Source organism: Wyeomyia smithii, chromosome 3 (assembly GCF_029784165.1).
Source record: "Wyeomyia smithii strain HCP4-BCI-WySm-NY-G18 chromosome 3, ASM2978416v1, whole genome shotgun sequence".
NCBI lineage: Eukaryota > Metazoa > Arthropoda > Insecta > Diptera > Culicidae > Wyeomyia > Wyeomyia smithii.
This window is the reverse complement of record NC_073696.1, coordinates 161,731,450-161,746,559: the sequence shown is the minus strand read 5'-3', so window position 1 is coordinate 161,746,559 and position 15,110 is coordinate 161,731,450. Positions and strand designations below refer to the sequence as shown.

The 15,110-nt window shown below is 43.7% G+C and overlaps 1 protein-coding gene across 1 annotated transcript; it reads right to left on the bottom strand.

The window, feature by feature from the left end:
* Positions 1-406: 406 nt before the first annotated feature.
* Positions 407-14,305, bottom strand: LOC129728781 (uncharacterized). Its single transcript, XM_055687236.1, has 2 exons — positions 13,457-14,305; positions 407-625 (listed from the first exon to the last, which is right to left on the bottom strand). The coding sequence occupies exons 1-2, from the start codon at positions 14,303-14,305 to the stop codon at positions 407-409; spliced, it is 1,068 nt and encodes a 355-aa protein (XP_055543211.1).
* Between the last annotated feature and the right edge of the window lie 805 nt (positions 14,306-15,110).

Here is a 15,110-nt window from a genome sequence, read left to right as displayed (position 1 = left end):
TAAACTAAAACACTATCACTATTTATTAAAACTATCACTTACATGAATGCCAGCATATCTGGACTTTCTTTTCCTGGGTTGACGGGAATCCCTTTATCGTCGGGGGATCGGCAGGCAGATGCTACGAGTTGCTCCTTTTTCCTAGCGGTACTCGGGACTCTCACATCGATCGGGTGATTACCTCAGTGTCCTGCAGATCGCTTGGTTTCTGGTGTGTGGCTCTTTCCACCGTTGTGATCCGGCTGCTTTAACCGAATATGAAGATTTTCACACTTCAAAACACTTATACTTTTCCCGACTTCTGGGTCCCTATTCGGGCGCCAGTTAAACACTTGGGTGTTGTTAGGAGTTTTTAAAAAAGCTACTGACACATTTCACTGCTCAATTAAGACTAACTTTATTAATTCTAACGATTACATTTGTGCCCGCCGTTCGATTCACGTTGGTCAGAATATGAACCGCTGACTCCGCATCGCTCGGTGGTGGCTCCGATCGTTCGATTGTCGTCAACCTGCTCGTCGATGGCATTGTCTGAATTGTCAGCAAATTCCTTTGGTAGCTCGGTTGTTAACTCGCGCAATATCTGCTCTGACATAGATTTTTTGCACGTTGTGGATTGGGATAACTGAAAAAATAGATATGACTAAAGTCGCATGGAAGCAGATCGTGCATGTTTTATGCTGCCGACGGTAGACATGAGTATGAAGGTGGAAATTGTGATGTCGAACTATAACCGTTTTGTTTTAAGACGCAATAGCGTCAGTGCTGCATTTCTGTTATCTGCTGCCATCCAGCAGTTCGTGTGGTATCGGCACAATCATGGAATGAATTATACATAAAACACAAAGTGTGCATTCTTAGTCAACTAGGTATATTCTGTCGACCTTGTTAGGGAAAGAAGCATTGTGCGACCAATCAGAGGTCGACATTTGCGTTTCGACAAGGCTTGACAATTTTCAATAGTACAACAGTTCGAACAATCAGATTACAATTTTTTCCATTTGGACGGGTGCTTGGTTGATTTTCCAATCGCTTACTGCAAAAATGACGAAAATCGGTTGGAAACTGACTGAGCTTAAAACGGTTGAAAATGGACAATTTTTGTGACGCTCTCGATGTTTTTGGTTTTTGAAATTGGATCCCTGTAATGAAACTGGCCCCCTGTGTATGTTGCCGTAAGACGTAATTCTACGTCAACAGGTCAAAGCTAAAACAAGACAACAAGAGCAATGGAATTAGGATAGAGATGTCAGTTGGTTGGCTCGCACCAACGCGAACTCTCATATGCAATTGTCAACATGTGCGGGATGAAAATAGCAAAAATATTTCCTTCCTTTTTTCTCGCATGCAACGCGAATTGCAAAATTTGTAGGGTTGCGTCAAACGTCTGTTGGCCGTGTTGCCATTTGCTGGTAATGTGGTTATTATTGGTTTTCGAACATGATATCCGCGATAGCATGTAGCCGAGGTGATATCCGTTGACAGCTCGATTGTATGGGATATCAGGTATGAAATGGATGGTGATATGGCCTCGATAGCACGAATCGCCTGCTATCAGGTGATACGCGGTGTAGTGTGAACGGGGTATTAAACGTTTTTTGACAAGAGAGTGTTTCAGGGGTATGTATATTATTTTACATTTACAATACATTTCCACAACAAATTTATTTTCAATTTTTAACAACTGTAAGCGATTTTAAGATAAACACTGCCGTCAAGAAATCATGACACAGGGATGCCAGGTCATTATTCAAATATCTTCACACTCCATAAAAATGTCTCCACACATAAGAAATTTGCCAACACGTTAAAAAAGTTATCGAAAATCCTGATGAACACATTAAAACAGGTGCCGTTAATCAACCGACTATTAGGCTTCCACTTCTTTTCATCAGCTCTAATGTCTTCGAAATTAGGACATGACCCTCTAGCAGCAGAAGTGTGACTTTGTTCACTACTTGCCAGTTAGTGAAAATTTTAAAAAATCTAATTTTTCAATTTAAAATTCAAAGAAAAACCATAGAGATTTAAGAAAAAAATCATAGTGCCTACTGAAAGTTCGGCCATCGATTATGTAAGAAAAAGCAGGTATTTTTTTTAAATTAAAACCCCCTGTTGTTAAGTTTATTTCAAACAGTTTATTAGTGTTGCAATTTTCAGGTATCTTAGGTACATTGATACCTCAAAAAATAAAAATACCTTTGATCAAATTTTTGCTGGAAATAAATTGTTCTGATTTTTAACTCCGACCAAGTGGTAACCCTATATCGGTAGGTTATTCATAATTTGAAATAATTGACTGAAACTGGTTGGATATATGGCGAATAAATTCAAAGATCTCCCGTGTCCCGGCGAACAAAGGTAAATTTCTTGAAATAAGCCTCTTTTAAAATAAAATTCAATAAAAATGCATAATATAATAATATCGAGTCAATAATGATATTTTTTACCGAAATTCCCTCATTGAAGCTTAAAGTACTCATTTTTGAGTCGAAAATGAGTAACTTTTACACATCACGCATCAGGTATGATATAGGTAATATTTACTCAATTTTTATAACATTCGGTGGTACTCAAAAGAGAGTAAAACAACTTCTACTCAATTTTGAGTACATACGGTTTTGGCGAAAATGATAAGGTTTTGAGTCAGTTTTGGGTTATCCAGAGTGAGCGTGTAGATTTCACGTGATTGTCATTTGAGTTCATCATGAACTGGTGAGATGATTTATCCCATGAATCTTATGCAGTAGACATATGCATTTCATGTAGAATTTATTTACTGGTAAAATGAAAAACATTTGTGTATCCGATAGCTGTCACGTTTTATGCAACGTATATTTTTTATTTATTTCTATAATTTTTAATAGATCAGAAATGGCTATCAGACATTATCGAAATATATTGCGTAATAAATCTCTGCTATACAAATTCGTCAATTTGTAAATGAATAAAACAACATCAAAACTGCCAAATATTACGACATTCATCGGCGATGGTTACTATCCGCTGAAGCTGCTGGTATTCAGGTAACTCCTCCACCACCGAACTAAAGCGGTGTGAAACCTGTAAACTAAAGACTGAATATTATTTAGATTTTTCCAAAACTCACTCATTTGCAAACCATCGAGAAATTCTGTTTATGTTCTGACACTGAATCAGACAAACGTTTCGCCATTTTGATTTTTGGATATTTCCGCACATATATATATATATATATATATATATATATATATATATATATATATATATATATATATATATATATATATATATATATATATATATATATATATATATATATATATATATATATATATATATATATATATATATATATATATATATATATATATATATATATATATATATATATATATATATATATATATATATATATATATATATATATATATATATATATATATATATATATATATATATATACATATATATATATATATATATTTTTTTTTTTTTTGTTTCAGGTGGAGGGGAAATTTGCATCCAAACCCCTGAGGTGACCAACCTCAGGGAGTGTGGGGTTGGTTTGAATCCAGCCCATAATACTCCCCGGGACCACCGCTAGGTATTGCTTCGGGAAGCGGCTTTTGTGCTCTGTGCACCCTCTTGGTTCTTTAGGTATCTTTGCTAACTTAGCTAACTAACCTGGAGACTGGTCGTTAGCTAACACTGGCGTGTCGGTGGTCAACCTGTCGCCTGTTTTGCAATTCTAAAACTATTTGAGAGGCGGCTGTACACACCGCCCTCCAAATGTTTGGGTCTTTACACATCCTCCGAACTAGGTTGTCCGGAGTGGTGTCTGGCCCGCTCACTACCATCATGTCGCTCCGCGCATGCACAAAACGAGGGCACACGAAGAAGACATGCTCAGCAGTCTCTTCCGCATCCGCGCACTCGGGACACATGGGGGACCCCGCATGCCCGAATCTGTGTAGATACTGCCTGAAGCAACCATGACCTGACAGAATCTGTGTCAAGTGGAAGTTAACTTCTCCATGGCGCCTCCCGACCCATCCGGATACGTCCGGAATAAGTCGATGCGTCCATCTACCCTTTACGGAATTGGACCATTCCTGCTGCCATCTGATCATCGAGAATGACCTTCTGGTGCCTCGTATACCCTTTGTGTCACGTTGATCGAAGCATTCCACGTCCTCCTTAATGGCTATGCTGATAGGCATCATGCCGGACAGGACGCAGATTGCGTCGTATGACACTGTACGGTACGCGCTCACAACCCTCAGGCACATGAGCCTGTAGGTACTTTTTAGTTTACGACGATGACTGTTGGTACCTAACGCTTTGGACCACGCTGGCCCACCATACCTAAGTATGGACGAAACCACGCTGGCAAGAAGTTTACGCTTGCTGCCATATACCGCTGAGCTATTGGACATCATTCGAGATAGTCCTGCAGCGGCCGTTGAAGCCCTCTTACAGGCATAGTCGACGTGACTCTTAAATGTGAGCTTATCGTCAACCATAACCCCCAAGAGCTTCAAGGAACGCCTTGAGGTAATGGTGCAGTCACCGACTCTGACCACCGCCTGTTGCTCTAATTTGCGGTTGTTCACAACCGTTACCTCCGTTTTATGGTGCGCTAACTCCAGTTTCCTAGAGTGCATCCAGTCTTCGACCTTGCGTATGCAGTGCGCGGCCGTCAACTCGACCTCTTCGATCGACTCGCCGTAGACCTCTAGCGTGATGTCGTCTGCGAAGCCGACGATCACAACCCCTACAGGGAACTTTAGTTTCAACACCCCGTCATACATGACATTCCACAACACCGGGCCCAGGATGGAACCTTGCGGTACCCCTGCGGTGATTAGGACGCACTTCTGACCCTCCTCCGTGTTGTAAACTAGTACCCGATTCTGGAAATAATTTTCCAAAATCTTGTACAACGACACCGGTACGTGGATGCTCCTAAGCGCGAGCGCTATGGAGTCCCAACTGGCGCTATTGAATGCATTCTTCACGTCAAGCGTGACGATTGCGCAATAGCGAATGCCCCAACTCTTACGCTGGAGTGCTACCTCTGCCGTCTTGGTGACAGAGAGAATAGCATCCAGCGTGGATCTACCTTTCCGGAAGCCGAACTGGTTACTTGCCAGACCGTTTACACCCTCTGTGTACTTCACCAGTCTGTTGAGGATAATCCTTTCAAGCACCTTGCTCGTAGTGTCCAGCAGACAGATAGGTCTGTATGCCGATGGGTCCCCTGGCGGTTTCCCAGCCTTCGGCAACAGCACCAATCTCTGTCGCTTCCACCTGTCCGGAAAGAGGCAGTCATCCAGGCACTTCTGCATGACTGCTCGAAATAGATCGGGGGCCACTTTCATGGCCGTCCTGATGGCCAAGTTCGGGATTCCATCCGGTCCCGGTGCCTTGCTCACCTTTAGGGAGTTGGCGATCACGATGAGTTCCTCATTCGTAACCCTTACCTCCTCCACAACCTCTGCACGGCTGCCGTCTCTCACGGATTGGATGCCCGGCAGGTTGGCCGACCATACCTGGTCTGTGTCTGAGATACTGGAACGTCGGACGTGAGACTCAGCAACCGGAGGCCAAGGATTTGGCTCGTGTCGTGGAAAGAATCCCTCGATGATACGCTCCAGCATCGCTGGTGATCGGCCTGCAGGCGCCAACACGCCTTTGGTCTTCGCCATTACGACTCTGTAGGCGTTGCCCCACGGATTCGTATTGGCACTCGCGCATAGCCTATCGAAGCAGGCCCTTTTGCTCGCCTTTATCGCACTTTTAAGCGCCAATCTTGCAGATCCGAATACTACACGGCGCTCTACCCTCTGTGCATCGGTACGTGCACGTTGCAACATCCGTCTTGCACGGAGGCACGCGCTACGAAGGTCCGCTATCGCGTCGGTCCACCAGTATACCGGTGACTTACCATTCCTAGGTTGGCGGGTCCTAAGCATGGTGGCGTCGCACGCCCGTGATAATGTGGCAACTAATTGGTCAGCACTCGGGCGGAGCCAACTGCCCCCCTCGCGCTCTCTTCTCATTGCTTCTGCAAATACCTCGGCATCGAAATGCAATGTCTTCCACCCGCGGACGGTCGGAGTATTGGCTCTACCCGTCGCCTGCCGCCTCACGTTCTGGACTACGCTATAGCAGACCGACTGGTGGTCACTATAGGTGTAGCCATCGTCTACCCTCCAGTTCACGATCAGTCCTGGGCTGGAGAACGTCACGTCGATGATCGACTCCGCACCATTTCTGCTGAATGTACACTTGGTTCCAACGTTGGCCAGATCTAGGTTGAGCTTTGCCAAAGCTTCCAACAAGATCTGACCCCTCCGGTTCATGCGGCGGCTTCCCCACTCAACAGCCCAAGCGTTGAAGTCGCCCGCCACTACTAAGGGTGTTAGTCCCGTCAGCTCCATAGATAACAAATCGACCATCTGGGTGAACCTTTCGATAGACCAACGCGGCGGAGCATAACAACTGCAGTAGAACACTCCGTCCACCTTGGCAACCGCGTATCCTTCATTTGAGGTTGACACAACCTCCTGAACCGGGAACTTGCTGGTCGTGCATATGGCCGCCGTACTGGACTTATCTGCAACCCAATTACCGTTTCCGGGAGGGATGCAGTAGGGGTCCGATACGATTGCGATGTCCGACCGCGACTCAGACGCTGCTTGGTATAGCAGCTGCTGTACCGCATAGCAATGGTTCAGGTTCAATTGTGTCACCCTCACGCCCGTGGTTTCGTGGCCGCCTTACCGGCTGGGCACCGTGGGCCTCCCATAAAGTGTTTGGCGTCCCGTTTTCCAGTACATACCAAGCACTTGGAAGGCTCCCCGCAGTCTTTAGCTTTATGGCCAGCACCACCACAACGCCTACATAACTGGCTCCTATCGGGCCCCTTGCAGGTCCAGGACTTGTGTCCTCCCTCGAAACACCTGAAGCAAACGTCCGGCTGCTGGAGTATGCTCAGGGGACATACTGACCAGCCAACCTTAAGTTTGGCTGTCTTCAGGGCCAGAGTTGCATCGGCCGATGCAAGCCGGAAAGTGGCCACCTGGGTCCCCGCTGGACCCTTTCGGAGGCGAATTACCTCAGTGGCTACTTCCACTCCGCACTTCTCCTTGAGGGCCTGTGCAATATCGCACCTCTCGGTGATTTCATCCAGGTTTTTGAGCTGGAGAGTCACCTCTGAGGTGAGTGCCCGAATTTGCACATCTTTCCCGAGGACCTGCTCGGCTACCGTCTTGTAGGCAGCGCCCTTGTTTTTAGCATCCTTACGGAGCTCAAGGATCATCTCGCCGGTGCGAGAACGACGGATGGTCCGCACATCCGCTCCCAGATCCTTGAGCTGGGTTTCGCCTCTCATTTTCTTCAAGACTTCGGAGTACTTGGACCCCTCCGTCTTGAGTATGAGGGCGTCGCCCCTGCTTTGCGCCTTCTTTCCCATTTTTGGACGATTTGTCGCCTTCTCGTCGTTGCGCTTGCTGTCTTTTTGGCGCTTCCTTCCTCCCACGGTAACCCAAGGGTTTCCCGTAGCTGCCACTTCGGCAGACTTTTCGGCGGACTTGGAGGCCGTTGGTGTGCTGTCTCGCGGGCTTAGCACAACCAACCGTTTCTTGCTGTTCTTGGGGGCTTCCCCCAAAGACTGCCTTGCTCTTTTTGCGGCTGACCCGGAGGCGCAAACCGCTGCAAACGTGCAGGTGTCCGTTTGGACCGACTTCGTCGCCCTTCCGGTCACCTCCGTTGCATTCTTCTCTGCAGCCACCGCTCTTGCCTTGAGCTCGGCGTGCTCCTCCTTCGCAGCATCGACGGAGGACCGAAGCATGTAGAGAGCCTGCTTCAGGTACTTCGTCGTGTTGGTGCGACTTTTCGCAAACTCGATTGTGGCATCGAGCTGCTCCGACAGCGCTACTACCTTCGGTAGCGTGTCTCGCTGTCTTCCGACCGCTTTTATCAACAGTGGACCAGCCACTGCGATGTCTTGCGTCGATCCGGTAGGCGTACTGCCTTTGCCGTCTTCGCAGGCGTCCTTTACTGCATCCATCTCTGGATGCCTCCTCGTGCAAACGGGTTTTTCAACCCATCTGCGCCCAATTGTTGATCTTCATTATTTTCATTGTTCATTTTTGTTAAGTGGGTCCCCCTTCCAGCCGCTATCCTTATCCATACTGGAGTGGTCGCCTATCTGGTCCCATGGTAGTCTATGCCGAAGCAGTGAGGCCATGGCTAGGGGCGGCTGCCACAGCGCCTTATGAGCAACTATGACACCCCCGACCGGCGCAAGTCAGGAAAGGACATCTGATCCCACTGCTGCCCGGTTCCCACCGGGCAATGAATTTGGAACGTACTGGAAGGCCTGCCAGGTTTTACGGGACGGAGACCCCTGCACCGGTTGTTGTCTCGCCGTTTCAAGCCGTTGTCACACGACCTTACTAAGGGAGCTCGGCGCAGGTGCCAGCCCAGAATCGTGGTACGAAAACAAAATCCGACTCTTATCATATGACGTTGCGACCAGTTGCCGTAATTGGGAACTTACTGGCATCAATCCCAATGGGCGAATTAGTGCATTTGGGTGGTGGGAGCGGCACTATTCGCTCCGTCAGAGCTGCTTCCGGATAATGTGGCTTTTGCGAGAATTCGGCGGCCCGATGCCTGAGTCTCACCACAACCTAGGCTAGCTCTCGCTGATGGTCCGGGACTTGCAGTTGCTTGCAGTGAGCACTTCCGTGGCCTACGGTAATCGCCAAATACCGACCCGTGGTGGCATACAGCTCTGCCAATATATATATATATATATATATATATATATATATATATATATATATATATATATATATATATATATATATGTGCGGAAATATCCAAAAATCAAAATGGCGAAACGTTTGTCTGATTCAGTGTCAGAACATAAACAGAATTTCTCGATGGTTTGCAAATGAGTGAGTTTTGGAAAAATCTAAATAATATTCAGTCTTTAGTTTACAGGTTTCACACCGCTTTAGTTCGGTGGTGGAGGAGTTACCTGAATACCAGCAGCTTCAGCGGATAGTAACCATCGCCGATGAATGTCGTAATATTTGGCAGTTTTGATGTTGTTTTATTCATTTACAAATTGACGAATTTGTATAGCAGAGATTTATTACGCAATATATTTCGATAATGTCTGATAGCCATTTCTGATATATTAAAAATTATAGAAATAAATAAAAAATATACGTTGCATAAAACGTGACAGCTATCGGATACACAAATGCTTTTCATTTTACCAGTAAATAAATTCTACATGAAATGCATATTTCTGCTGCATAAGATTCACGGGATAAATCATCTCACAAGTTCATGATGAACTCAAATGACAATCACGTAGATCTACACGCTCACTCTGGATAACCCAAAACTGACTCAAAACCTAATCATTTTCGCCAAAACCGTATGTACTCAAAATTGAGTAGAAGTTGTTTTACTCATTTTTGAGTACCACCGAATGTTATAAAAATTGAGTAAATATTACCCATATTATACCTGATGCGTGATGCGTAAAAGTTACTCATTTTCGACTCAAAAATGAGTACTTTAAGCTTCTATGAGGGGATTTCGGAAAAAAATATCATTATTGACTCGATATTATTATGTTTTGCATTTTTATTGAATTTTATTTTAAAAGAGGCTTATTTCAAGAAATTTACCTTTGTTCGCCGGGACACGGGAGATCTTTGAATTTATTCGCCATATATCCAACCAGTTTCAGTCAATTATTTCAAATTATGAATAACCTACCGATATAGGGTTACCACTTGGTCGGAGTTAAAAATCAGAACAATTTATTTCCAGCAAAAATTTGATCAAAGGTATTTTTATTTTTTGAGGTATCAATGTACCTAAGATACCTGAAAATTGCAACACTAATAAACTGTTTGAAATAAACTTAACAACAGGGGGTTTTAATTTAAAAAAAATACCTGCTTTTTCTTACATAATCGATGGCCGAACTTTCAGTAGGCACTATGATTTTTTTCTTAAATCTCTATGGTTTTTCTTTGAATTTTAAATTGAAAAATTAGATTTTTTAAAATTTTCACTAACTGGCAAGTAGTGAACAAAGTCACACTTCTGCTGCTAGAGGGTCATGTCCTAATTTCGAAGACATTAGAGCTGATGAAAAGAAGTGGAAGCCTAATAGTCGGTTGATTAACGGCACCTGTTTTAATGTGTTCATCAGGATTTTCGATAACTTTTTTAACGTGTTGGCAAATTTCTTATGTGTGGAGACATTTTTATGGAGTGTGAAAATATTTGAATAATGACCTGGCATCCCTGTGTCATGATTTCTTGACGGCAGTGTTTATCTTAAAATCGCTTACAGTTGTTAAAAATTGAAAATAAATTTGTTGTGGAAATGTATTGTAAATGTAAAATAATATACATACCCCTGAAACACTCTCTTGTCAAAAAACGTTTAATACCCCGTTCACACTACACCGCGTATCACCTGATAGCAGGCGATTCGTGCTATCGAGGCCATATCACCATCCATTTCATACCTGATATCCCATACAATCGAGCTGTCAACGGATATCACCTCGGCTACATGCTATCGCGGATATCATGTTCGAAAACCAATAATAACCACATTACCAGCAAATGGCAACACGGCCAACAGACGTTTGACGCAACCCTACAAATTTTGCAATTCGCGTTGCATGCGAGAAAAAAGGAAGGAAATATTTTTGCTATTTTCATCCCGCACATGTTGACAATTGCATATAAGAGTTCGCGTTGGTGCGAGCCAACCAACTGACATCTCTATCCTAATCCCATTGCTCTTGTTGTCTTGTTTTAGCTTTGACCTGTTGACGTAGAATTACGTCTTACGGCAACATACACAGGGGGCCAGTTTCATTACAGGGATCCAATTTCAAAAACCAAAAACATCGAGAGCGTCACAAAAATTGTCCATTTTCAACCGTTTTAAGCTCAGTCAGTTTCCAACCGATTTTCGTCATTTTTGCAGTAAGCGATTGGAAAATCAACCAAGCACCCGTCCAAATGGAAAAAATTGTAATCTGATTGTTCGAACTGTTGTACTATTGAAAATTGTCAAGCCTTGTCGAAACGCAAATGTCGACCTCTGATTGGTCGCACAATGCTTCTTTCCCTAACAAGGTCGACAGAATATACCTAGTTGACTAAGAATGCGCGCTTTGTGTTTTATGTATAATTCATTCCATGATTGTGCCGATACCACACGAACTGCTGGATGGCAGCAGATAACAGAAATGCAGCACTGACGCTATTGCGTCTTAAAACAAAACGGTTATAGTTCGACATCACAATTTCCACCTTCATACTCAGGTCTACCGTCGGCAGCATAAAACATGCACGATCTGCTTCCATGCGACTTTAGTCATATCTATTTTTTCAGTTATCCCAATCCACAACGTGCAAAAAATCTATGTCAGAGCGGATATTGCGCGAGTTAACAACCGAGCTACCAAAGGAATTTGCTGACAATTCAGACAATGCCATCGACGAGCAGGTTGACGACAATCGAACGATCGGAGCCACCACCGAGCGATGCGGAGTCAGCGGTTCATATTCTGACCAACGTGAATCGAACGGCGGGCACAAATGTAATCGTTAGAATTAATAAAATTAGTCTTAATTGAGCAGTGAAATGTGTCAGTAGCTTTTTTAAAAACTCCGAACAACACCCAAGTGTTTAACTGGCGCCCGAATAGGGACCCAGAAGTCGAGAAAAGTATAAGTGTTTTAAAGTGTGAAAATCTTCATATTCGGTTAAAGCAGCCGGATCACAACGGTGGAAAGAGCCACACACCAGAAACCAAGCGATCTGCAGGACACTGAGGTAATCACCCGATCGATGTGAGAGTCCCGAGTACCGCTAGGAAAAAGGAGCAACTCGTAGCATCTGCCTGCCGATCCCCCGACGATGAAGGGATTCCCGTCAACCCAGGAAAAGAAATATATATTAGACTGGCCATTCATTTTTGTAACATCATGCGATTTCGATGAGCGCCGGGCGGAAAATGTTTCCTTTTTACTCCAAAAATAAGCCATGAAAATTTGAAGTTGGTCCGAGTTCATTTAATGGACCCACAAAACGCTTATATTTAAAAAAAAATAGATTCTCATAAGAATTGCTGTTTTTTTTATCTCTTTATGAAGTTTTTTGCCTTAGTTTCTTAAAATAGTTGTATATTTTGCGTTGAAATACTCTTTAATCATAAAATCATATCATTAGAGATATTCAAATGTTACGTAACGCTAAATTTTAGCAATTTTGAATACCTTCCATTCCTGAATAGTACAATTTTTCATGGGGGCCTCGCACAATGGAACTCTTTATTGAATATCCCCTTCTCCTTACGTTGTAAATGAATAACCTCTTGTATTCGTTAGAGGATTTGAAGCTGCCATTCAGTGATTATATCCCTAGTGAACCGTCACAATCGGATTGGTGAAGCAAAATTATTGAAGTTATCAAGAGCTTTTTGTATGGATTTAATGTTAGTTTTAGTATTATTATTATTTTTTTCTATGAAACACTTCAGCACTAGTTATCTAAATTCACTAGGAAGGTAATTTTTTTCTAATATAGTCGGTAGATCTCAGGTTGATCGAATTGCAATTTTTATGAGTTACGATGGAACAGCAAAGTTCTTGGGCGCGCTTAAAATTGATGTAAGCTACGGCAAAAATATCGCCTAAGAAATTCATAATACGCTAGTGGATTGGAATATTCCGGAAAAGTTTCGAAAACTAACTAATATTACTTGTTCTCTTCATATCTATGAACTTTTATGCAAAATATATTACATGGCAAAAGCAACGGACCTTAAACAGCTTTCTTCAACCATTTTACAAGAGCATCAAACGAAATCATTCACAGATTCAATGATCCAAAATTTCGCTCCAAATGGTTCGATGAAAATTGCAATCAAATTAAGCAATTTTATGCAATCAAGTTCGCGGCTACTATGAAGTGCTCTTGGAGTTAGCATTCACATTTCTTGGTTGTAAAGCGACCCTTTTTCACTTATCACACGCAAGATTCATGGTAAAAAAAAAAATTATTGCCTGCGAAAATATTTGCTTTGATCATTGATAAATTGCATTCCAGACATGTCCCTTTTATAGTCAAACTTCAAATTTAGGTGTTTTTCGGGTGTACGAATGCTATCCAATGTATGATTCAAGTTATGAATTTTCTACATGATTCTTTCGCATATATCGAAACTGATAGTCGTTTCAGACGCTGTAACTGAAAAGATGAAGAATCGCTTGTGGTATTTAAGCGCAGAATAAGTTGGATTGGCTTGATATCCCGCTTGAAATTAAAAAAAAATTGATCAGGCGATTAAAAGCAAATAGTCCTTAAGGTGAAACACTTCTTCAAATGTGAAACAGCACGCCGATACGTCACTCCTTCTTTGTTCGTGACGATAACATCGTTTCCACTTTTCTTAGCAACAACATATTTCTCCAGTTTGAAGTTCAGTTCTAATTTTTGGGTGTTGTAACTCTTGAGCATCACGGTATCTCCTACGTCGATCTCCGATTCCTTCGCGTTCCTCCGATTGTCGGCATATATTTTACCCTTCATTTTGATCATCGCATCGCGGTCTCGCGTTTCTTCGTCTCGTAGCCAATATGGCTCGGTGCGCAACGACGGAAGCAGGTCCTTCACTGGTCTTCCAGTTAATAATTCTAACGGCGGTTTATCGGTTATTGTATGCGGAGTCGTATTATACATGAACTCATAATCCTTGACAGCTTTTCGCCAATCGGATTTCGTTGCCTTAGCAATTCTTAAGGCCCTCAATACACCTTGGTTGTGTCTTTCCACCAACCCGTTCATTTGCGGCCAATATGGTATGCTCTGAACATGCCTGATGTTTTTAGACACACAATAGTTCCGAAATTCCTCAGACGGAGGTCCGTTGTCACTTCTCATTGTTCCGGGGTATGTTTGTTCAGCAAATACATTTTCGAGGGCCTCGATTGTCTTAGAGGCCGTAGTGCCTCTCATTTCTATCACTTTCGTAAACCGACAATAGTAATCGATAATGTCGAGAAATGTTGCACACTCTTTAGCAGAAAAAAAATCTTTGGCAATTTCCTGCCAGGCACGCTCTGGCATTTCCTTCCGCATCATAGGTTCAGGAGCGCCATGTCTACTCACCGCTGTGCAACCCAGGCACTGCTGTATGTGATCATTAACATCGCGGTCCATACATGGCCACCACACCTTCTCACGTAACATCCGCCGCATTCTCGGTCTGATTGCTGTTTCCGGATCCGGGGTCTTAACGTGTTCTTGTTGTTTGGTTGGATGTAGGCGGAAGGGGATAGGACTAAACTGGGGCGTGGATGGATTTTAGGAAAACGTATATAAGGGACATGTAGGATAGGTCACGGCTCGCCAAGACATCACGAACAGGAACAGCCGGCTGCCTACCTTCGGCCTGCAGGGAAGCTATTAATCTAGACCTGGCGTCACGGTGTACAGGGCATGACCAAACAACGTGCTCTATGTCGTGATAACCTTCACCACAGGCACAGATACCACTCTCCCCGAGCCCAACACGACGGAGATGTGCGTCAAATCTATAGTGATTGGACATAAGCCGAGACATCATTGCCGCTGTGTCATCGTTTGACGTAGGCATTTTTATTTCTTTTAGTGTGAAAGCAGATGTTCCGTCACCTATCGCGCATAAGTACTTACTTTACTTTTACTTTTATGGCGACAGATCATTAAGATCCTATGTCGAATCCAGAATACGTCTCCACAAAACTCGGTCTTGGGCTGCTACTCTCCAGTCTCCCCTTACACCCGCTGCTCTGGCATCCTCGTCGACAGCACACATCCAGCGCGTGCGCGGTCTGCCTCGAAGTCGTCGGCCTCTATCCGGTTCTCTACTAAATATTATCTTTGCCGGTCGCTCATCCGCCATCCGTGCTACATGGCCAGCCCACTGTAACCTGCCGTGTTTCATCAACTTGACAATATCAGCGTGTTTGTATACTTCGTACAGCTTGTGATTCATGCGCCTGCGCCACACCCCGTTCTCTAG

What these genes read in the sequence shown, in the direction of transcription:
- LOC129728781 (XM_055687236.1), bottom strand. Translation starts at nt 14,305, where the DNA reads ATGCGGCGGATGTTACGTGAGAAGGTGTGGTGGCCATGTATGGACCGC. An exon ending in TCGTCACGAACAAAGAAGGA is followed by an intron (nt 626 to 13,456) that starts GTGACGTATCGG and finishes CTATTTTTTCAG; the next exon opens with TTATCCCAATCCACAACGTG.